Genomic DNA, 26,050 nt, shown 5'->3' on the forward strand with positions numbered 1-26,050 from the left:
GATGTTATGATTTGTTCTGCGTACTGCCAGGGTTTTTGAAAATACCCGCGTACTGAGAACTCTTTACGACTCCTCGGTGCGAAGTAGACTCGAGAGTGACTGGATGATTCGGGGGCCACATGAACTGAAGTACTCGCTTATGATAGATAAAATCCAAAAGAAGTTTCTGAGTATTATCCTCGGTCTTACCCGACCGAGTTTCTCCAGGGTATGCTCGGCTACAACAGTTTATAGACTAGAAGGAATGTGCATTTAACTACACATTTTTATCAATTGTTGCGAGGTATGATCGATAGTGAGATTATGATGAGTATTGGTTTCTGATAATTACCTAAAACAGCGTCAGCATAGATTATTTCATATTCCGATATACAGGACCAACCTATCGAAGGTTATACCTGTTGGAAGGGCTACAGATATGCTGAACAACATCGCTCTGGATGTTGGTCTGTTCCATGTATCCGAAGGGGGTTTCCGGAGTAGAATTCTCCTACTACTTTGACAAGAGTCTTTTACATATATATTTTTTTTTTATGATATGTACGTCTTGAATTTTAGTTTTTATGTATATGTTATTTTGAAATAAATTAACAGCTGTCTAACCAACTGCGCCACGGCGCTTGTCAAAATGGCGATTGTTGATATATAGGTACTTTTAAAGTTATTAAGTTTAAAATCAATTAAAAAAAAGCAATTTAATGTTTTTAACGATCCTCAAATTATATTAATGAAGAACAGATTGGGTTTTACATGTTTATGAACACCATAATAATACATCCTTCGGTTACTTTAAGAGAATTACGTATTAAAATCTCAAATCGTTTTCTCAGGATACATAAATTTATCAGTTGATCATATTTTTGCAATTGACCTTTATATGAAAATTAACGATTCAAGTGACTTTGGAAGCTTATTGCTACTCCAACCCATTTTGTAGTCTTTTAGTTATAGTTCATACACGTAAGTACACGGAATAAATCGCTCACCTTTTATTTTCAATTATATATTTTTATAATTGAAAAGAGAAGGTAATGTGTAAGTAAATAACAGCATTTATCAATGTTTTTACTAGCCCTTTCTTTCCCATCCTTCCCTTGACCCATCCTTTTGGTACCTACCTAACATCAAAACAGAAGAAATAAAAAATTAGAAGATTCGAATTTAGAACAAAAACAAAACAACATTTTTTACTTCACAAAAATTGCTTAAAAAGTTCTTGGATTAGTCGCACAATTCATAGTGTTAAGATTAAAGAACATTCACATCATATCAAAGGTAGGTATCCATTCCATGTTCCTATCCTTTCTTCAAATATTTCCCTATCACTAAACTGAACGATATTCGTTTTTCATTTACAGTCCGCCTTTTCGTTAACATAAGGAGTATTGTTTTTTTCAATATTGTTACCATAGAATTAAAAATAATTCCGATGTATTCAAATATAATTCTACGCTTCTTATGGACTATTCTTAATTCTTTGTGTTGGACATAGAATTAAGAATAGGCCAGAAAGTTTTTGGATGTGCGTATTACTCACAAGAAACAATTTATCAAAACAGCAAAACTGTAAAGACGCCAATGGTAAATAACTTTAGTGTGTAAAAAAATCCTTGCTCTAGTTCAGTGTTCGGCAAACTGCGGCTCGCGAGCCGCATGTGGCTCTTTAGCCACTCGAGTGCGGCTCACACAACCCAAGTTTCACTCTTCGCTTATTTTGTCAACGGGTCCTAATGAAGAACTTTAAGGATTATTGGCACTGAAAGGTCAAACACGTGGCGAGGATATTGCAAACGCTGTCATTAAATGTACAGAGAAACATCATCTTACACTCGATAAAATTGTTTCAATTTCTACAGATGGGACAAAAAAGTGACCGGAAAGAGAAAAGGTTATGTTTCTAACATCACGAGATACTTGTTTATCGTTGCATCATTCACCAAGAAGCGCTTTGTGCGAAGACATCTCCAGAAGAAATTCAATACTTTGGAATTGGTTCAAGATTGTCAACACAATCTATCTTCTTCTTCTTCGATGGCGCTACAGCCCAAATCGAGCCTTAGCCTCTTTACACAGCCCTACGGGAAATTGGATACAATAAATGTTTTCTTGGGCGCGGTAAAAATTGGGTCATCAAATTGTACTGCAAAGTTTCCTGAAAACGTGCGAAAACATAATAAAAAAATATTTTTATAAAAACAGACTACTTTGAATGACGTCACTGGTTCATATGAATCAACCTATCATATGAGAGCCATGGAAGATTTCCGGATTGCTTGCCATGGATGGACCAATTGAATGAATTGTATGAGAATAAGCGGAAACGAACCTTTGACGTCGCACGCGGAGTTATTTCAGAAATGCAAAACTTAAAAAAATCGCTGCGCTGATAATACGATACATAAAAATTTAAAAAAATAATTTTTGGCTTAGTTAAATAGTCTTTTAACAAATAAAAAAAACAAAAAAAAACCACTGAACCTCCTCATTATCCCTAATTCTAAGAATTTTAAATTAAAATAGGAAAAGAATACGCAAATCTTCTACCACATAATACGGCCCGTTGGCTTTGAGAAAACCTTACGAAAATAAATTTGGCTCCCAAAAAAAAAATCTTGTACCGCTGATCTTTGTCTTTTTTTGACTAATGAGTTTGCCGACCACTGCTCTAGTACCATAATAAAATACTGAACTACGTTTGTATGAAAAAAAGTAAGACCATGTTTCCTCAGACTGTTGTCTGATAAAAAGTAAGGAATTCATACGATTTCGCCATTTTTAAGCGCTGTTCTTTCAAAATCACGCCATTAAAAAAATTAAGTAAATAAACAATACGATAACACATATTTTGTAATAAAATTTTTAATAGCGTTTACTTTTGAAATTTGTAGTAAATCAGGTAGCGAATATTTCCTAAATGTTTCATTGACCTAGCCGAATAAATGAACAAAAAGATTAACATTTAATTAACAAGTCAATTTCAAATGAGATATTTGCTCATTTTTTACGGATGTGGCGTTATAAATGATATTAACAAATGATATTATCTAAATTAACCTACGAGTACCATTGCAGAATTTTGAATAATTTATTCATTAATTTCCACGCTTTAAGCAGTGTTTACGAGTGTACCTAAAAGGCCATTAACTTCAAACGAACGAAAGAAATACCACTCTGAATTTTAATTGATATTTCCCAATGCATTTGCGTGGGAGAACCGTTTGATTCAAATGATATCGCGATTTATTTTTAAATCTAAATACACGATAGTGCACAACTTTAATGTATATTATGCTTTTTAACGACTTGCATTTGAACGTAGTTATGCATAAAGCAGCCGGTCCACAATAAAAAAAATAAAGTTACATTGGTGTTATCGGATGCCGCAAGGTCAATTCTACGTTCTACTAAAAACAGCCAGGCCGTTTTCATGCAAAAAATTGTAATAATCGCCTTCTGAATATAGTGTCGATCACAAAAACGGCATTCCTCAATTTGCAGAAAGCACCCACAGCACTAGGAAAATCTAGTTGCTGATAGGAAAATTAACGCCTCTAGAAATCTAGTTCTCTCAGGGTTAAAAAAGATTTTTTTTAAATTGGTATGTCTAATCATACTCTTTTAAATTAAAACTTTGAAATTTGTGAATCATTTTGTAAGGTAAATTAATATCTGAAGCACTAACTTTATAATTCTACATTTTTATACTTTCGTCCCGATAAAAATAATAAAAACAGATACACTTTTTGAATACAAACAGTACATGTGAACGCGGTTGAAATGCGATTTCTTAGACGAATGTGTGGAAAATCAATGTATGACAGGGTTACGAATGATAAAATCAGGCGAGAGTGTAAATCTGAGTCAAGTATAATTGATAAGATTTTAAGAAGGGGTCTCTGACATGGTTTGGTCACGTAGAACGAATGGACGACGAAAGAATGGTACAACAAGTATATATGGCGAAAATGAACGGTAACGTGAGACGAAGACGACCAAGGAAGACGTGGCATGATCAGATAAACCAAAATCTTAAGTCTGGTCATGTCAGAAGCAGACGGAACCGAAGGGCATGTAAGGCAAGATGTATGAATGTGGAAGAAGCTAGGAATGTATGCCAGGATAGACGTGTGTGGCAGACCATTCTCTCTGCCTACCCCTACGAGTAAATGGCGTGATGGTAGTAGTAGTAGTAGTTAAACTAAAAACTAAAATGTTTTCTAGCGCGCGGTATAAATTGGAGCATTTAATTGTACCGCAAAGTTTCCTGAAAATGTACGAAAAAAATCATTTTAATGAAAACGAACTACTTTGAACGACGTCCCTGATTTTGTGGAAGATTTCCGGTTTGCTTGCCGTCAATGGACCAATGGTAGAACTGATCGAGAATAAGCGGAAGACAACCTCTGACGTCACACGCGAAATTATTTCAGAATGACAAAACTTTTAAAAAATCATAACGCTGATAATACTATATTTAAAAATTGTAAAAAAAGTTCGTCTTGGTTAAAAAGTGTATTAACAAATAAAAAATATGAAAAATCCACTGAACTTCCTCATTGAGAATTTTCAACGTTTTATATTTACATTTTAAACTTAATTTATGAAAACTCAATTGGTCTTGTATGGTTTCTAAATAAAATTTACTTTAATTCTATTTGTACCTAAACTTGGACAAAGATGGAAAACATTTTCGAGATTCACCACTCTGCCCATGTTTAAACATCCACATTTCTTCAACTCTTCCATCTATCGACTTTTGTGAACAAGGCGCTGAAACCTTTATCGTGGGGGTGAGATTCACCCGAAAAGGAGTTTAGTTCCATTATTTGGTCGCCACATGAGACTCGATACTCTTTGATGGTGGAGAGAGTGCGGAAAAAAATTCTGCGCTATCTGTACCTAAAAGAGTGTGGATATTATCCTTGGCTCTTCCCAACCGACTTTTTACTGGGGATGCTAGGCTATCAGTCATTATGGAGGAAGAGGGACGTTCATTTGGGTGTTCACTTTTTCCAGGTGATCGGTGGTCGCATACATAACATTCGTACCTGATAACTATCTTCGACAAAGACAGCATCGATTGTTTTACCTACCACGATGCAGAACCAACCTGCCAATGGTAATGCCGGTTGGTAGAGCAATCTTGCAAGGATGCCGACATATTTCACGACAGTGGGTCTTCCCTTAGAAAAGCACTTTCTAACTTTTAATTTTTCTTTTTACATTTTGTTATATTATTTTAATAACATAACTATCTACTGTTATTTGTAATCTTTTATTGTATTTAGAATGAATTGGCTTTTTTTCTGTAATGTTCTTAATATCTGAATAAAAAAATAAAATGAAATGAAATTAGGGAAATGCGGATGTTCAAACATGGGCAGAATGGTGAATGTTAGACAGTGTGTAAAGTGGCCACTATAACCAGCCAATGACATATTAAAAGTCCTGTAAACGCCTAGATTTCCATATTGCCTTCTCAATTTTTTTTTCATATCTGTTGCAACAAATTTAGGTTTTTTTCACGACATATTTTAGTGAATAAGATATTTTTTTTTAAAAAAAAAAAGCGTTTTTGTGATTTACCCAAATATTTAATTTTGAGGGCCATTTTCAACGAGTTGTGAATAACTTACTTTTAGGAAATGGGAATCAAGTTGGGGTAGAGTGAGATTTGAACCACGGACCTTTGAGCCGCGAGTCCGAGACTTTAGCCACAGGACCACAACCCACAAAACCTACAAAAATTATTAAAAATCTACTTTAATACTGGGTCTAATCTGACCCACCACCGTCGAAAGTACGTATTTTTGAGCCAGCGGGCTTTAAGAGTGAAATAAGTTAGTATGTTTCATAGAATTAAGAATAATCCAGAAACCACATACGCACATCAAACAGAAGGCGACTCAACTACTCATAAATGAGTAGGTTTACGTTTTGACCCATTAGTTTCTTTGTAGACGTCGCTCAGTACGCAACTCCTGATTTGAATTCAACTATGCTGTGTTGTGTCCTTTAAAAGTGTAAAAATACTGCTAGGATCTTAAAGAAGAAACAGGATGCAATCACATTTCATGTGTAATTAGCAAATGAATGTGTATATTACAAATGCATTACTTAAAAATTGAATTATTTTCCCATCTGTCATATTGTCGAAGAAACAAAATGGAAATTTCGTAAGTGTTGCCAGGGTAGTAATTTTTTTACCCTATTTTGCTCATTTAATGAGAGAATTAATGAAAATTGGACCTCGGATTAAACAACTCTGTGGTGGACATTTGACCGACATTATCTTCAAAACATCAAATATTATTTAACATGATATAAAAATATCCGTTTAATGGAATATAAAATTTGTTTTATATTTTAAGTTTAAGTTCATTAATTCAATTACTCTTATTAAATGACCCTTTACTTATCTACTCTGTCGTTTCAATCAATATTTCTGCGTGCACAATAAAATTTTAGAGAAATTAACAGATTGCTTTTTTTTACCTTACATTTGTGTTATGATTTTTTTTCCATCAAGCAACATTACGCTGCGACCTCACGAATGCGCGCTGTGAAAGTAGGGCATAGTGGGGGAAATATTGGACACAGTCCGATGTATTCAAATATGATTCTACGCTCCTTCTGGACTATTCTTAATTCTATGGTATGTTCCCATAGTAAAATTGTGGGTTAACTGAGTTCTCTCCTCTACTAGCTAATTACGTATACAGTGACAATAATATTGTGTGCCACTTTTCCCATTTCCCACGACCTGTTGCGTAATTTCGTTATTAAAATTTCTTTGTCTTGATCATACAACATACTGTTCACATTTTCTCAGGATCAAGTGTTGGCCTTGAAGTGGGTGCAAGAAAATATCCAGTACTTCGGAGGAGACCCTTCCAGCGTCACCATCTTCGGGGAGTCCGCTGGAGCTGCGGCAGTGCAATACCTGATGATGTCACCGTTGGCTGATGTGAGTTTTAACAGCAATTGATACACATTTTGACCGAGATAGAGAATTTTAGAATTTTAGGTTAGGAAATTTGTTCAAGAGCTGTCATCAGGAGCGTTTTGGGACTCAGATATGTAGGCTATAGAATTAGGTTAGTCAATATTAATGCAATGCCCTATTTACAATTGGGTTCATATGTATTGTACATTGTCAAAGAAGGAATAGTGTATTCAAAATACCACATTGTAAAACGAGGCTAGCACAGAGACATGCATACTTTATAGGCCCAAAGATTTTTTATTTTTTTTTACTGATAATATTTTATTGATCCCAAACTTTCAAAATTTTCCTTCTTTTGAAAATCACGCACTATCCTGGATTCAAACTAAAGTTATTAACTATTTTTTTCCATGATGTATTTGGTTGCCCTTTAATAATAAGGAATATTTTTATTTTTTTAATATTTTTTATTTCCTTTCATAATTACTAAAAAAATAAAATACCTTAATAATATTTTACAGAATATTTTCTTTTCTCTTTCTTGTGTTACACAAAAATATTATAACTGTCTATTTATTATAGGAGCAAAAATTCATAAACATTTCTTGTATACCCACGAACAGGCCATGCCTTTGTGGGATTTTTTATTTACTATTTTTACTGTTAATATATATTTCATTGCTATTTAATTATCCTTTATTTTTTTAATACTCTATTTTACCTCTTATATATATTGTAAAAAATATATATTTTTTTAAATAATAAGGTTAAGAAAAATGATAAAATCAAAATATTTAAAAATAAATAAAAAAATAAATCCCACATCAGAAATGATCAATTTTCCCTTCTCCGCGCATCTAACATTTTCATCAGATGTTGCTTCGACATTTAACACTAACAAAGGGACAAAATGTATCCAATTCAAAGGTAGGCGGAAGATGGTGATTAGTATCTTTTAAAGTTTACCAACCATTACCTCTCTTTCATATAAAAAAGAACATTAATTTATAATCTAGTGATAAAACATGGCACCTACGCCTATTCGTAACAACGCAATCTCAAAAGTTTATTCGTACCTATGTATTTTATACGAGTACCTATGTAGTCATATTCTTACAAAGTTTAAATTAAGCTCACACCTACATTATTTCACAACGTACGAACCTTTTAGTATTTATTTACATAAAGACCTTTATTATAAGAACGCTAATATTTTTTTTTTCTTAAAAAAAAAATATATCAAAATTATAGAAAACAATTTGAAAAGAAAAAAAACACTCGAACACAAAACCATTTTGTATGGTTTGAAAGAGTGCGCGCGCACTCTTGCAGACCACCTTATTTTACCAGAAATGATTTGAGTGCCGCTATCTGGTTAAAGATTATCGAACATGCTTTTAAATGCAGTCACTTGCTTTACATTGATGTCTCAATAAACCAATAAAAAATCCATGAAAAAAAAAATATGTATGATTCTAGGCATATTTTTTTTTAATAAAAAAGAAGGCTATATTTCAGAATTTAACCTTCAAATTAGAATATTGTCAATATTTTCAGATCGTTATGAATGATGCACGAGCACTCGCAAGAACTGTCATAAACGTTCTGCTAGGTATTTTAGAATGATTGATGCGTACGCTTGTGAACCGTGTACTCTTGAACACACTATCCTACTACGAGAAATTAAGTTTTTAAAAAATATTTTTTCCATAGGGTAAAAATTAAAGCATTTAATTTATTGTACGGTAAAGTTTCACAAAAATGTATAAAAAATAAATAAAAATGGTCTCAATAAAATTGAACTACTTTTAAACGTCATAGTTTCATGTAAACAATATTACCAATACCAATCAATTATAGCGTTGTTCTGTGTTGTTATAGATTTCTGGTTTCCGGGTAACCATGTTTTTCAACATTTCATGTATTTCGAGAGATACGGGGTTCTCCTTTAAGCATAAAAAACTTCCTCACGCTTCCGTAAATTTCCTCTACGCAACCAGCGTACTAAATTCGGTGAACGTGCATTTGCTGTCGCAGGCCCTATGGCATGGAATGCTCTCGGAAAACTATAAACCCACTTGTTATCTAAATCATTTGAACAAATCCGTAGCATGTGATAACAAAGTAAATTGTCTATTTAATTTACAAATTAAAAAAAATAATATGTAAATTAAAAATGTATATTTATAGAATCACTTTGTAAGCAGCGCGTATTATATTAATATTTAATAATAATTAATAAAATTCCAAATATAATGAATAACCCAAATTTTAAAGCTTTCTCAATAACACTCAATAGCATTGCCTTCATTGCATTGAAGTTCAGTTAATTGAGGCGATTACCTCGAAATTTATTTTTAATACTAAAAATCCGCCATTGAACTTTGAAATACCCGCATTAAATTAAATTATATCATAATAAAATACATAAAACAACTTTGTTTTTAACCACTATTTTTTTTTTCCACCGACCAGTTTCAAAGCAAACAAGCTTCTTCGTCAAGGTTTACGTAACTAATGAATTAACTCCTATTTTATTTTTATCATGTTCACCAAATACTACACGTGGATCCAATAAATCGAGTCTTTTTTATCCTTACAGGGGTGGTAATTTGATATCAATATTTTAAAGCTAGACAAGAGAAGACTAAAATAAATATTGTCTATTTATAGCTTGTTTCCTTTAAAACCAGTCGGTGGAAAAAAATAAATAGTGGTTAAAAACAAGGATGTTTTATTTATTTCATTTTAATGAATAACCACAAAGTTAGTGCTTCAAATATAAACTATATAAAATATATCAACTTAATATTTCCCTTGTATTGCTACATGAATACAATGCAATAGGACATTCATTTGTAAATCATTCTACTGAGAATTTTCCAAGTATTTAAAAAGTGTGGCACGGTAATGTAATAGGTGCCGTTTGTCCCATAGGAGGCGAAAAGTATCGGTTTAGGTTATTACAGTGGTGAATTACATCACAGAACACCCAGGCTTGAGAAAAATCACGATTGAATTTTTATGTTCTCACCGGGAATCGAACCCGAAACCTTCCGTGTGTGAGTCAAGCGTCTTGACCACTACACCACGGAGGCCGCCAAATTTTAAACCTTTTTAGAAAATTTATCCTACGTCGCACTGAAAAAAACATACTAATTGAAGTTAACTATCTATAGGCGGAATGGTAAATGTTTCAGTGTGTAAAGTGATCACTTATCCCAGATGATGTCAGATCATAATGCCTACGCTACATAAATACCAGATGTACCCTTAAATTAAATTCAAAATTCATATCTACCATAATTGCTTTTCTGCACGTAATGGTGCTTATGGCACTGTAATTTATTTTGTGAAATAAAGGTATGATGATCAGTCTCACGCTTAAGGTACCTGTTCAGTGACTATGAAAGATTCTAGCGTAAAAAGCACATTTTTTAGGTTAATATTTTATGTCAACTATGTCGAGAATCGAACCCGAGACCTCTCACATGCTGCCTAAATACGTCAACCATTTGACCACGAGGATTTTAAAATGAAGACAAAAACTTTGAAAGATGCCTACTTGCATGAGTACAAACATAAAATCCAAGTATTTTTTTAATTAAAGATCAATTAAAGTCATAATTTTAATGAATTAATTAAAAATATTTTTGTAAGTAATTGAGTTAAATATATTTTCACTGGTACTGTGTCAAGGTCAAATGATAATCTTAATTTCACCTTAAATTCTACTATGAAAATTCTTGGTCAAAAAGGTCATGTAATTAGCATTACTGGTCTTATGGTTACATCGTAAATTTTCTCTAAAAACGGTGTAAATAAAAATTTTAAGATTATTTTTGACAAGTTTCAAGACAAGGCAAGACGGCAGGCAGAGTTCTTACAGATCAGGTCAGAAATGAGACGATAACCCCTGTATGTGGTGTTGAGGACATAGTGAGGTGGGGAAGAAGCCGACAGAGCTTTTGAAGGGAACATGTGGACCTCATGGAAGGCTTGAAGAAGACTACCAGAAAAAGACTACCAGGGAGGTCACCGAAAAATTGGAAAGACTACCGGACGTCACGAACAGGTCATACGACCTAGACCAACATCATGATAAGGAGCAAGAATGTTTATTCAAGACGAAGTTTTTCTAATTAATTGTCAGTTGCCTTCTGTACGCCGATGACGCAGTCCTCCTAGCTGACAGCGAAGAGGAACTGCAATCCTTGGTTACAAAGGTTTACGAAGTGTGCAAGGAGAGTGATTTGCTAATGAATGTGCAAAAGTCGAACGTCATGGTCTTTGAAAGAAATGTAACTATGACTGAATGTAAGATTGTAGTAAATGGAGATAGTTTGAAACAGGTCGAAGAATTTGTATATCTGGGTAGTATGTTTACTAGAGATGGAAATATGGACAAGGATATTGAAAGGAGGGTTAGTGCCGGTAACAGAGTTAATGGTGCCTTAAAGTCTGTCGTAGCAAATAAGTGTCTATCGCAAGAGGCTAAATTAGCAGTTCATAATGGAGTTCTGGTACCAACCCTAATGTATGGAAGCGAAGCATGGAGTTGGAAAAAAAGGGACGAAAGTAGACTGAATGCTGTTGAAATGCGATCCCTCAGGCGAATGTGCGGAAAAACAATGTATGATAGGTGCCCTAATGTCGAAATTAGAGCAGAATGCAAGGCTGAGTTAAGCATTATCGACAAAATTAAGAAAGGTCTTTTGCGATGGTTCGGTCATGTGGAGCGAATGAATGATAAAAGAACGGCTAAAAAGATTTATGATGCGAATGTGTCTGGTTGTAGACGTCGAGGAAGGCCGAGAAAGACATGGCATGATCAAGTACAACAAATTCTTGAAAGTGGTCATGTGAAAAGTCGGAATAATCGACGTGCGTGCATGAGAAGATGTATGAATGTGAAGGAAGCAAAGGAAGTGTGCCAGGACAGAGTGGTGTGGCGTTCTATCCTCTCTGCCCCTCCGGGGAAATGGCGTGATGGTTAGTTAGTTAGTTAAGTTTTTCTAGTTCCGAATCGTGAAGTAGGAGTCAAATTCAAATATGCAACAAAAACAAATAATCCAGCCGTTTCCCCGTAGGGGTGGAAAGAGAGGATAGAACGTCATATCACCCTGTCTTTGCATACAGACCTCGCTTTCTCTTCACCCATAAATCGTGCAAGCTCTTGCACTCATACACGCACGCCGATTATTCCGACTTTTAACATGTATTTGTTAGATTTGATCGCGCCATGTCTTTCTCGATCTTCCTAGTTTTCTGCATCCGTCTACATTCGTATTGTAAATCCTTTTAGCCATCCATTCGCTCTACATGTCCACACCGATGTAAGCACTCCTTTAAATTGGCCATGAATCCAATTAATTTCAATTTTATGTTAAACCCATAGAATTAAGAATAGTCCAGAAGGAGCATAGAATTATATTTGAATACATCGGACTGTGTCCTAAAAACCCCCAACATTGGCACATTTGCCGCGCGCATGCGTGAAGACACAGCACAATGTTGCCAGATCGCGAAAAATATAATCATAATACAAACGTAAGATAAGATCATATTTTTAAAAAAACAATTTATTAATTTTTCTTTAATTTTATTTTTCACGCGGAAACATTGTTTGACACAACAGAGTAGATAAGTAAAGGGTCATTTTATAATAGTTATGTAATTAATACACTTCGAACTTAAATAAATCAAATTTTATTTTATATTATACATGTTAAATAATATTTGATGTTTTAAAGATAATGTCGGTCAAATGTCTACCACGGCGGTGTTTAATCCGAGAGCTCCAATTTTCATTAGTTTTCGCATTGGATGAGCTAAGGGCAAAAAATTTTTGACAACCCTCGCAACACTAACAAAATGACCGTTTTGTTTTCTTCGACAATCTAACAGATGGAAATATAATTCAATTTTAAGTCGTGCATTTGCTACTTACACATGCATTTGCTATTTACACATGAAATGTAATCCCGTCCCGTTTCTTCAGGATCCCAGCAGTATTTCTACACTTTAAAACGACACAACACGGCATAGTTAAATTCAAATCATGAGTTGCATACTGAGCGAGGTCTACAAAGAAACTAATGGGTCAAAGCGCAAAACCACTCCTTTATTTATTTATTTATTTTATTTGGGAAATCAACAGTTCTACATATATATTTATAGTAAACAAACAGATATAGTGTATAAACTCAGAACTAATAACAGATTTACACATAGTATACAAAGTTAGTAAGAAAATATATTACATATCAAATAAATACATATAATTTATATATATAAAAATGTTATTTTCATGTAGGTACTCGTAATTTTTTTTTTTCAATAATCAAAGAATTTATTTTAAAAACATTAAGTTACTGTAAATTGGGCGGAATTAGGACAAGAATTCTTGAAGAGAGGATAAGGAGGGGAAGGGGGATGTACATATTTATTATTATAATGTCTACCAAGTTACATAATGCATTTTTAGTGTAAATTTTAAATCAGAAAGAGTGATGTTTGTGTAATCTATATTTTTAAATTAAAGAGCAATAAATAAATTCATCTGTTTCTGATGACACGAGCAAAGTTACAATTTCTAAATGGAAAATAATGTGATTTTTTACGAAATGTGGAGGTTGGTGAACCGCAAAACCTGTAGCAATTTATTTGGTTCTTGTTTTCAAAAAATCGTTTATTTGATAAAATTCATTGAATTTACTAAATATTCATGTAAAAAAGTTAACTAAAAAAATATTCAACAATGCTTTGTTGAGTATGTCCAAATGTTCGAAGACATGGCTGAATTTCCTCCCTAGGGATCAGATCTTAATTTGCTACTTTGATCTAAAACACATGGAAGAGTTGAGGAAATGTAGATGTTTAAAGGTGAATATTACACAGTGGTCACGTAAACCAGCCAATGGCAGGTCATAAGCCCTGTAAATTCCTGGACTTCCAAATTTCCTTCTCGATAATGTTTTTCCTCTCTTTCGCAACAAAAAAAATTTTTTTGTGTAAAAAAAGCATTTTATAAATTACACGGAACAGTTTTTTTCTGGAGGCTACCTGAGGTCGGGCAAATTTTTTTCTTAGTTTAAAAAAAATAGTTAGGTACTACAATAACAATCTTTCTCTAAAATTTCAGAATTTCAGAATGACATTTGAAAAAAAAAGTTATTAAAATATTTCTTCCCATTTTTTTTTTAGGAATCGCTTTTTTCTTTTGCCTTTTTCTGATTTTTTTTAGATTTTCAGTCTAGCGATTCAGTATACATATTGTTTTATGATAGTATCTCTTATTGGTACTATCGATATTTTTAATCACCAAATAATTATTAAATTACAGGGTCTCTTCCATCGAGCCGTGTCCCAGTCTGGTGGGAGTACTTGTCCATGGGCTTTCTCTGATCAGCCGAAGGAGAAGGCCTTTGCCCTTGGGAGAGCTCTCGGGTTCCATACTAACAGTACGGAGCAACTAATCGGTAAGTAACAGAACTTGATCATCTACATGATCATGATGATGATGATGCTAACACAGAAACTCGAAGTAATTGCTTCGAAATAAACTAAAAAGCAATTTCATGCCACAATTTCAGCATAAAAGAGTTATATTTCATAGTTCAATATTAAAATACCATCTCGTCAACCGATTTAAGGTCTAAATTTGTTTTAAAACCTTCACAATATATGAGAAATAAACCTGAATTGGTATGTAAGAATTCGTTTCAGAGATACAAAAGATTTTTAATTGCCCATGCGCGGACTTGTGAAATTCATTACTGGAAGACCGGCTTAAAGGAACTAAAACACTTACGCAGTTCCGTATTCCAAAATTAGTATGAGTGCAGTGTATTTTACACCAGTCTGCGCATAACTGCTCAGTAGGAACGTTGTGTGTTGCAATTTTTTTGATGTTATTAATGAACTAACATCAATCCCATCTAAGATCGCTACAATTAAAACAACAATCTTATTTTAAAATATTTGCTGTAGTTATTTAAAAGTTCCAATCTATGGACGGACTGCGCACGGCGTTCACCATTTCTACAATTTAACTCTTGTGTAGCTATGAACAAATGAGTCTACGTAGAATGCAAGACTAATATCTTTTTTAGTTTTTAAAATGATACAAAGTCGTATTTTGCTATAACTGGCCTAAATTGTATATATATATTTTTCTATAAATGACGGAAAATAGATTATTACATTCAAAATAAAAAATCCTGAAAATTAAAAAGATATTAAAAATATTGTCATTAGCAATAGAATATGAATTTAATAAAGAAAAAATATTTGGTTAAATGAAAATAATCCGTTAGGGTTTATAAATAAAAAAAATGCATGTTAAATTTTTGTTTTTAAATACCTGTATTTCAAAATATCTCTTCTTTTGCTTAAAATTTAACACGACGTTACAGATCGGTTTGCAGAAGATTTTTTAAACACAGTATTCTAAGAGAAATTAAAGTTAAAATAATAAAATAAGAAATATAAGATAAGTTATCTCTTAAAAAGTAATCGTATTCGGGTTGGCTATAAAGAAGTTTTTTTTGCGGGTTTTCCAAAATGATGATTTGATGAAATTTTTAACGAAAATCATTGTAATGAAGGGGGTTTCTTTGTTTACAATGAGTAAGTAATTTAGCATTGTCTTTACCCTTGTGTATCTGGTTTTTTTCTCGGGATTATTTTGGAGCTTTTTTTGTAAAATGGTGATTTTTTTTCTAATCAAAATCAAAGCATCTGCAATATTTTTCGTGATAGCTTTCAAGTGTACATATACACGGTTTTTCAGGCCAGACCGCGAAACTTCAGAGGAACATCCTCATGGTAAGATTTAAGAAAAAACGAATATTTTTTTTCAAAAAGTAATTTTAAAAAAAATAATTATGATCTCAAAATAGAGTAAATCTTGACTTTCTCGGACTAGCATCCCTTCCGCAAACCCCTTCCCCTCCCCGACAAAAAAAATGCGATAAAAACGTATTTGACCAACAAAGCGATACGCACCAGACGCGAACAAGGGAAGCGGCTGGGTAGGAGAGGGGAAGGAGTTTGTGGAGGGACTGCTTGTCCGAGAAATGAAGGATTTACTATATTTTGAGATTACATTTTTTTTAAATGCCTTTTTGAAAAAAAAATATTAGAAATTTTTTTAAAGCTGAGGAATGTTCCTCTAAAGTTTCGCGGTCTCGCCCTGAAAAACCGTGTATATTGTTTAGAAATGTTAATAATAGGGTTTTATCACTTGGGATGAATATCGGATTTAACCTACTCTACAACTAAAATATTTTTTAAAGATTCTCCTAGTGTTTATATAAACCCTTATAATGAATGTTTTCATTCATTATTTTCGTTTCGAAAATAAGTTCTTTCGAAAACGATCGTTTCTCAAGTTGGTATTAAATTTTGTCACAGAAGTTTGCGAGTAATGCATTCATTTTAATGTTGGTATGCCACAGGCCACAGATAGAAATATAAGGAGAGTTGTCTATGCATCTTAAGCACCCCTTTACCCACTCCACACTCCAGTTCCAGGCACTGACAGATGAAAGTGAAAACGGAATACATCTTACATCTCGAATTTCTATTATTATTTTATGGTTTTCAACCTCTTCTAAATATTAATTTATTATGATAATGATCAATTTAATTATCAATTTATCATGAAAATTATAAATCACAACTCGTAGCGTTTGATAAGTGACAGCACGCCGAAAATTTAAACAAACGACACATAGAAAAAGGAAGCTATCTACAATACTCTATAAAATCCATAGACATTGATGAAAACAATCTGATGACGCCACAAAACATCCGAAGACGTCATACTTGATGACGTCACGAATTGTTGGTTTTTGGCACCATTCAAATTACTAGAATTTAATCCTTTATATCTCCCTTATTTCTTAATAGATTTTAATAAGAATAGTATCGATCGACTTGTGATTTTTAAAATTATTTATTGGGTAATAAAAAAAATCCATGATAATTGCCCATTAGTACATATTTTAATGATAATTAGATACAAGTTAGCTTTAGGCCATTCTACTAGAAAGTAATTACTATTTTAGACTAAATAAAAAATAAAATGAATAAAAAAAAGAGTTTAAAGACCCAGAATGGGTATGCAATAATTGGTTAATAATTGCATATGGATTTGATAATATAACAGATTGAGCGGGTGAAATGAAAATGAAACTAACATTATTTCAGCATTCGTAATTGCAAATCTATGTTTAATTTAAAAATATTTCGGCCCACAATGGCCTTTCCTAACTAGACCAGACTATTTATTGCAAATAGAAGTTGGAAGTTCGTTGACTTGTTAAAAAGTAATTTAATAACATACGTATGTTCACACATTCTGTATATAATGATACCTACAATGTGCTGCTGTTACGAAATAATGGCATAATAAAAATATCGATGTCAGCATCAGCCCAGATGATGGACACTGCAATGCGGTCCAAAACGGTGCCAGTGGTATTGATGCACGACATAACAGCCGATAACAAGTCTTGGGCTCTCATATTCCATTTTTATAATGGTTTTCGGTTAAAATACCTTCGGTAATTCTGTATTGTTTTTTCAAACAGCAATCGTTTTTTGTGGATCTCAATCAGATTCTTTCCTTAAATTCTTTATAATTTCTACCTATTTATTTATTTTTACTGAATTTTTGGTAATACTGAAATAACAATATATTCACTGACATTCTATACATTTTTGAAAATTGCATTCCTGGATACAGTGCGCCTTTGTTGGTGAGAAGAGAGAGTTTGACATTTGCAAAAAGAATTCTATATTTGAAAATTAATTATTGAACGTTTTAGAATTCAACCATAAACAAGTACCTAGGTAATTTTTTTACACACTTACCATCAGCGCAACGTGTCCCTTTTGTTTCGTTTTTATAACAATAGTTTATAATGGGAACTAAAATTATTTAAACTCGTGAAAAAGCACAGTTTTATTTGCTGTTTTCGGGCGTTTCCATTTCAAGGCTTTTAAAAAGTTTTGTAATCATTTCGGCGAATTGATCATGTCCAATCAATTTGATCCCAGCCAGCGAAGAATTCAATTCCCTCTTTTCTCAATCCAATGAAGTACATATTATGTACTTCTGGATTACGTTCTTTCAGCACAAAGGTGCTAAGGCTACCAGATTACAGAGAGCTACTTCGGGCAGCTTTTCTCGTTTGACAACGAGCAAATTTTGGGTATGTGGGCACCGCCAAGGAGACTTATGTCCTCAGATGCGGTGTGCGGTATGTGGTGGGAAGCTGCTGTCTTCGGGCGCACGGTATGCAACTATAACTATTCTAGAATACCGCAAAACGTACTAATACAGACAATTTTATTCTGATCCTTTTTGAATCATTCTAAAAAAATGTGGAAAACGGGACAGCGAAAAGTCGATTTTTTTATTCTAACAAAAGGTCTGAGATGCAGTTGTCTTTACCCACAGTATTTAAAAACTATGTTCGAATACCTGTTTATCAAAATTTTCTCTCCTCACAATTTATGTAACCCGAAACCCAAAAATAATCACGTATACGTACATATCTAATTTGGACTAATTACAATAATTGATATCAAACTTCCAACTGTGTTTATTTAATCTATATACGAGTATGTACTCAAATCTAGCAATATCAAAACATTACCGGGTTCAGCTCGTATGTTATAATGAAAATTATTGTCTTATTATTGTGGTTTTGTATACCTTGCCATGTATTTTTTTTAAAATTTCATGTAGCCACGACTACGTCGCTATGACTCACTCGTCGTCAGTGAGTTTTATTTTATACCAAAGCAAAAGAAAAATTATATATTTTATATATTAATGACTTATTGCTGTATAATTTTAAAGGAAAAAATATTATGTATGCCGACGACATTGGACTATTCTATAAAAATCAAATAGACGTATTAACAAACAATGACATAAACGACGACCTTACTGTGTTGACTAAATTGACAAACACAAACTTACTTACACTTAATGAAAAAAAATGCAATATTATCCATTTTGAATCTAGAAAAAAATGACACAAAGTAGATGCTTACATAAATAATGAACGACAAACTGAAATTGAACATGTTAAATACTTTGGACTAACAATAGACAGACAATTTTCATGGACAAATTATATCAACAATTAAATTAGCAAAGTGGCGACATTATCGAGTCTTTTTTTTTTAAATCAAAAACTTTGTTGCAATACAGGAAAAAAAAATCATGCATGAAGCCTATGTAAAAACTAAAATATGTTATATGCAACTACTATGGGGAACAGGAAATCAAAATGACATAAACAGACTACAAAGACAGCAAAATAAAATATTAAAGTTAGTATATGACCTACCCTATCTAACAGAAACTAAAGAACTTTTTAAGCAAACTAAAAAATTAAATGTAACTGAACTCTTTAAACTAGAATCCTTAAAATTTATTCATAAATTAGCCACTGATGTAACTGTAGATGATTCTTCATCTATTATTCATTAATTCTTTAAAACTTAAAAAAAACTGTAGTAAACATGAACACAATACGAGAATATAAAAAAAATATCATTTACAACATTTTACAACGAGAAAAGGACAATCGAGATTAATAAACCATGGACTGAAATTATACAATAAAACTACCAGACAAAACTAAACAAAAGACTCAGACAACCTTTACAAAAGATGTTAAAAATATTATTATTAACAGTAGAATGTGAATTTTAAAAGTAAAAATATTCTGTTAAATGTATGTAACCCGTAAGTGAAAAATTAAAATTTAAAAAAAAAACTACAATTTTAAGGATCGCACGCATCATAATTGATTGTAATGCATCATAATTGTTATGTGATATGGAAATAGCGTTTTCAATGTTGTTTCTTAATTTCACGTCGCTACTCATTTCCGTTAATGAATTAGATTTTTGCCAAATAAGGCCGAAAAAATATTTCCTTATAAATAGCACAGTTATCTTTGACTGGAATTTGAAATACCGTTAATGGGCTTAATTTTTTACCGAAGACAGGCGAGAATGTTTAGGCTTTAATGTTGATTTAATTTAAACAGTTGATTTAAAAATTGCATTTCTCAAATCTTTATTCTAAATTTCAAGTCGCTACGACATACCGTTAAAAAGTTGTATATTACGAAGAATACCGATGATAAATTAGCTTATAAACAGCACGGTTATGATCTAGAAATATTATTTTTAATGTTGATTCCGAATTTCAACTTGCTACGATAGGACGCGTGACGTACCATTAAAAAAAATGATTTTATATCGAAAAACGCCGAGATTTTTTTTTCTTGAGCATGGTTGATGGCAAATGGCAATTTAAATGTCAATTTAACATTCAAAACATATTGAAAAATGTAATATATATTAACAATATTTTGAGTTTGTCCAAATTTTTGTAGACAAGAACTGGATTCAACTCCCTGGGGAGCTGTTTATATTAACATATTACAACAGAGATAAAGAACATTTAAGAAAGGTAATATAGAAGTCTAGGCATCTACAGGGCCTGTCAATGGCTGGTTTAAGTGGCCACTTTACACACTGTATAACATTCACCATTCTGCCCATATTTAAACATCTATATTCCTTCAATTCTTTCATCTGTTGATGTTTGTGAAGTTAAAGAGCTGAAACCTTTATTTATGCGGGTGAGATTCATCTAATTGAATTATTTCACCTACATACTAGGCAACGCCTGAAAATATTATTTTTTCAATTTCTATACTTCTTTATGGACCAGGTAATTTATCAATAATATTTTGAGTTTGTCCAAATTTTTGTAGACAAGAACTGGATTCAACTCCCTGGGTAACTGTTTATATTAACATATTACAACAGAAATGAAGAACATTTAAGAAAGGTAATATAGAAGTCTAGGCATCTACAGGGCCTGTCAATGGCTGGTTTAAGTGGCCACTTTACACACTGTGTAACATTCACCATTCTGCCCATATTTAAACATCCATATTCTTTCAATCCTTTCGTCTGTTGATGTTTGTGAAGTTAAAGAGCTGAAACCTTTATTTATGCGGGTGAGATTCATCTAATTGAATTATTTCACCTACATACTAGGCAACGCCTGAAAATATTATTTTTTCAATTTCTATACTTCTTCATGGACCAGGTAATTTATCAACAATATTTTGAGTTTGTCCAAATTTTTGTAGACAAGAACTGGATTCAACTCCCTGGGGAGCTGTTTATATTAACATATTACAACAGAGATGAAGAACATTTAAGAGAAGGTAATATAGAAGTCTATATATATTACTATATATATATATTACTTCAAGAATCGATGAATACAGCATTTTTGTTAGGATGGAGAAAGTTTCATAATACTATATGTTTCTTTCTTCTAGAACAATTTACACTGTATCCTTTTATAGCATTTCAAATTGCCGTCGACGATGTATAAGTACACCTATGATTTTTTTAAAGTGGATATCTTTTCCAGGGTTCCTCAGGGCTGTTCCTGGTGAGACTATCGTGATGGCGAGCCAGAAGATCCTGACGCGCGAGGACGCCAGGAAGAACATCGGCATCCCCTTCGTCCCTTCCTTGGAGGCCCACTCCGGGGCGGGGCTGGACCAACCCTTCCTGACTGCTGCACCAGCGCTACTCTTAGAGGCTGGGAACTTTACCAGGGTCCCCTATATGACGGGGTTCAACTCTCACGAAGGGCTGCTGTTCATCAGACGTAAGTTAGACATTTTTTTTAATGTACTAGTTCTAAAGTACTTAAACAAAACTTGAAGATATAAGGTCGGTAGTTCAGAGTAATAATTTTCTAGAGAAAAGCCTTTAAGTTTTATTGCATAGAACAAAAGTTTTCCAAATGTTTGGCTTGATTTTAGTTTAACGACTACTACTACTACTACTACTACCATTACGCCATTTACTCGTAGGGGTAGGCAGAGAGAATGGACCGCCACATACGTCTATCCTGGCATATATTCTTAGTTTCTTCCACATTCATACATCTTGTTATACATGCCCTTCAGTCCTGCCTGCTTTTGACATGACCAGATTTAAGATTTTGGTTTATCTGATCATGCCACGTCTTCTTTGGTCGTCTTCGTCTCACGTTACCGTTCATTTTCGCCATATATACTTGTTTTACCATTCTTCCGTCGCCCATTCGTTTTACATGACCAAACCATCTCAGAGACCCTTTCTTAATCTTATCAGTTATTCTTGACTCAGATTTACACTCTCGCCTGATTTCATCATTCGTAACCCTGTCATTCATTTCCCACACATTCGTCGAAGAGATCGCATTTCAACTGCGTTCACTCGGCTTTCATCCTTCCTCTGCCAGTTCCATGTTTCACTTCCATACATAAGTGTTGGGACTAAAACTCCGTTGTGCACTGCCAGTTTAGCTTCGATTGACATATTTTTATTGGCAATTACTGTTTTTAGTACGCCGTTCATTTTGTTGCTCGCATTCACTCTTCTTTCAACATCTTTTTCTACTCTTCCATCTCTTGAAAACATACTTCCCAGATACACAAATTCTTCTACCTGTTCTAGACATTCGTTGTTCACATTTATTATTCAGTCAGTAACCTCACTTTCCCTTTCAAATACCATCACTTTTTACTTATTTTCGTTCATTACCAATTCGCTCTCCAGGCATACACCATACATTCTAAAAACTATCTTTTGCTAATCCTCTTAGCTGCTTGCTAACAGAACTGCATCATCAGCATACAGCAATCAGCTTACAGGACCAATGTGTAATGGACGGTTTTGGCTTCCGCTTTCAATTCACAAACCAAGTACCTACGACCCGTTGTATTGCTGTAATCTGTAACTAACTTCGTGGTCAATAATCATGGAATAGTTTTTCTCCGTATGGGCAACTTTATTAAGCTATTGCTCTTTATTGACATTCAAATCACGTACGAAATGTCACTTCCTGAATATTTGAGTTTTTCCCTTTTCCTCCCGCTTTCCTTCCCTCTTTACCGCCCCTCTCTTCATAGTATAGTGTAGATATTTAGTCAATTTTAACTTCTTAAAAAATAAATATTTTGACCAAAATTTTGTTCTATAAAGAAATTATTGAAAAACCAACAATATGTTCATATACCACTGATTTTCTTAAATTGAACGGTTTGAGTAGGTAGGAAGAAATTGCCTTAAGGCAATATGCCCGCCCTTATGCATGTGTATGTAAACTGTATAAGTGTTTCTTCTTCTTCTCTGTCGTTCCTCAGTTCTGAGCGTCGTGATCATTGGTACTCTCACCAGCCATTCCATTGACAACGCGTGTCCACCCTTCACGGCTCTGCGCCCTCTCCACAGCTCCATATAGGGTCGCCCGTGAGGTTGTTTTCACCTGGTTGATCCATCGAGCTGCAGCTCTGCCTCTGCTTCTTCGTCCTGGCACACTGCCCGTGATTATTATTCTCTCCAGATTTTGTAAGAACTGCAGCATACGTTGGCAGCATATGGCCGATGGGCGAACGTTTATATTGAGTTCTTCCAGTATAGAGACATTTAAAGTGTTAAAATAAATAAATAAGCTCAGTAGTGTATCTTCGTAATCGCTCGGGAGAATTTATCTTCAACTATACCGTCATGGTGAAGATATGACTTCTGTATTTTCCGATTGTAATCGCCCCCCGATTAGCTAGGAGTTTCCTGTGTTAAGTCGGGACTTTTATACTGTTACATACATTTATAACATGTATAAATTTAAATTCTCAAACACGTAAACGTGATAATAATTACAGGTATTAAAAATCAAATATATATGCGAGAGGTAAACAATGGTAACTCCAAATATGATGAAATTGAGTTATTACTATGTCGAAATCGAATGTTTCGTCCTCTGTGGCATGGTAAATAGCATTAACTCCTAACTTTTTTACAACAAAGATTATTTATTTATTTTTTACTGTAACCCCACACCAAATTTGAGGTTAAGGACAGTAAGAAAACATGCAGGCCTCTCAAACTACTACTACTACTACTACTACCATCACGCCATTTCCCCGTAGGGGTAGGCAGAGAGAATGGACCGCCACACACTTCTATCCTGGCATACACTCCTAGCCTCTTCCACATTCATACATCTTGTCATACATGCCCTTCGGTTCTGTCTGCTTTTGACATGACCAGACTTAAGATTTTGGTTTATCTGATCACGCCACCTCTCAAAGATTTTTAAAATGTGCATTTTTGTACCGGAATTGTGAATGTTACACAATGTCTAAAGTAGCCACCTAAATCAGCCAATGACAGGTCACAAGCCCTGTAAATGTCCATATTCCCTTCTCAAGATGTTTTGCCTCTCTGTCGCAACAAATAAGGACGTTTTTTTTCTCCTTTGATCATAGAGTATATGTTTGTGGATTGAGAGATATTTACAAACCACGATCCACTTATTTATGACATCACCATACTATTTTTTTATTTGTATTTTCTACACTGGACCAACCCAAACACTTCTCATGAGAAAGTAGACGTATAATTTTATAGATTTGACCTTAATGATACACGGCGGTTATACATAATGTTTTATTTCACACACGTTATATTTGTTATAAATTAAAAACGTATACATATGTAGTGAAACTGTGAATAGTGGACTATTTCCAACGCAATTTTAATGGCGTCACATTTTTTTGTTTATTTTCCTGCCTTTTGAGTTCTCAATTTATTGATTCATTTACTTTGTTGGATTTATTTGCTGCATTGCATGGGTTATGGTTAAAATGTTGCGTTTCTTACTATGGGTAGGTACCACATTTTGTCTCCGGCCCAACATGTTCAATATTCAAAATTATTCAAATGCATTTAACAAAAGAACAATTGTTAATATAACCGAACTCTCAATATTCATGTGCTCAAGTAATTCACTTCTCTCCGCGATCGCGAACCAGTTACTTTTAAGATTAATAATTAGTTTGATCAACTGTATCGTAAAATAACAATAATAATCAAGAAACCATCTCAAGTGCCCTTCTTTCATGACCCCGCCATTTGATCGGATCCTGACAGCCATGAAACAAGTTACAAACAATAAGGTACCAGAAACCCAGTGCAAGATAGAAATTGCATTCATTGTATTTAGGGTTCAGTGACAAAGCATAAAAATAACACATTCCGCGAACCAAACAATTGCGAGCGTTCATTTGCCAACGGGCAATTGTGTCTATGTTTAAACATCCATATTTCTACAATTCTTCCATCTATTGATTTTAGTTTATTTTTAAAATTAATATAATAGACATAGGCTATTGCGATGCAAGTAAATACAGTTTTTTTTTTTGCAATATGGTCGTGAGGACGAATGACAATATACGACAAAGGCCTTTCATTGAGTTCATCAATCTGTTTACTACGCAATCATACAGTCTATTCTGCAGTATGGAGTCAAAAGCTGGGGAGGGGCTTATAAGACAACTTTACGTACACTTTTGATTGCCCAAAAAACAATCCCTTAAATTATATTTAAAAAGCCTAGAACTTAGTTTAGGCAAATTAAAATTTAATTTTTAAAGATCTTGATGCACTCTCAATTGATGACAACTTAAAAAAATCATGTATTATGCAAACTTTCAATGAAAAAAAACCCACTAATTTACAAAATTCTCAAAACCTTAGATTTCCAAATAACTTAATTTTACATAAATGCAACGCAGCTGCAGCTTTAAATCATTATTCATATGTTGGAAAAAAAACTTTAATTATTTTCCAGAAGTCCTAAAATCAATATCAAGTATTAAATTTTTTAAATCTTAATTTAATAAAAACATGAGACTTAACCTATTCTGAACTCAACACAGTAGAAATTCTATGTCATTTTAAGGAACCTGTATTTTTTAAAGAAAAAAATAAATATTTGCATTCTTACAATTAACTCAAATATTTCAATTTTGGTGGCCATTTTCAACGAGTTGTAAATAACTCACTATTAGAAAATGGAAATCAAGTTGGGGTAGAGTGAGGTTCAAACTTCGGACCTCTGATCCGTGAATCCGCAACACTAGCCACGGGACCACAACCCGATTTAAAAAAAAATCTAAAACAAACACCCTTTCTAAACTCGAGTTTTTA

General features: G+C 33.4%; 1 protein-coding gene across 1 annotated transcript in view; it reads left to right on the forward strand.

The window, feature by feature from the left end:
* Window positions 1–26,050, forward strand: part of LOC148282834 (carboxylic ester hydrolase) — an 80,484-nt gene that overhangs the window by 43,854 nt on the left and 10,580 nt on the right. Inside the window, exons 5-7 of the mRNA XM_088224471.1 lie at window positions 6,833–6,967; window positions 14,292–14,427; window positions 21,435–21,677. Of these exons, the coding sequence (XP_088080597.1) occupies window positions 6,833–6,967; window positions 14,292–14,427; window positions 21,435–21,677 (514 nt within the window). The remainder of the gene's footprint in view (window positions 1–6,832; window positions 6,968–14,291; window positions 14,428–21,434; window positions 21,678–26,050) is intronic.

This window comes from Micrasema longulum, unplaced genomic scaffold, assembly GCF_059751315.1.
Source record: "Micrasema longulum isolate JH-2025_06_02 unplaced genomic scaffold, ASM5975131v1 h1tg000286l, whole genome shotgun sequence".
Classification (NCBI taxonomy): Eukaryota; Metazoa; Arthropoda; class Insecta; order Trichoptera; family Brachycentridae; genus Micrasema; species Micrasema longulum.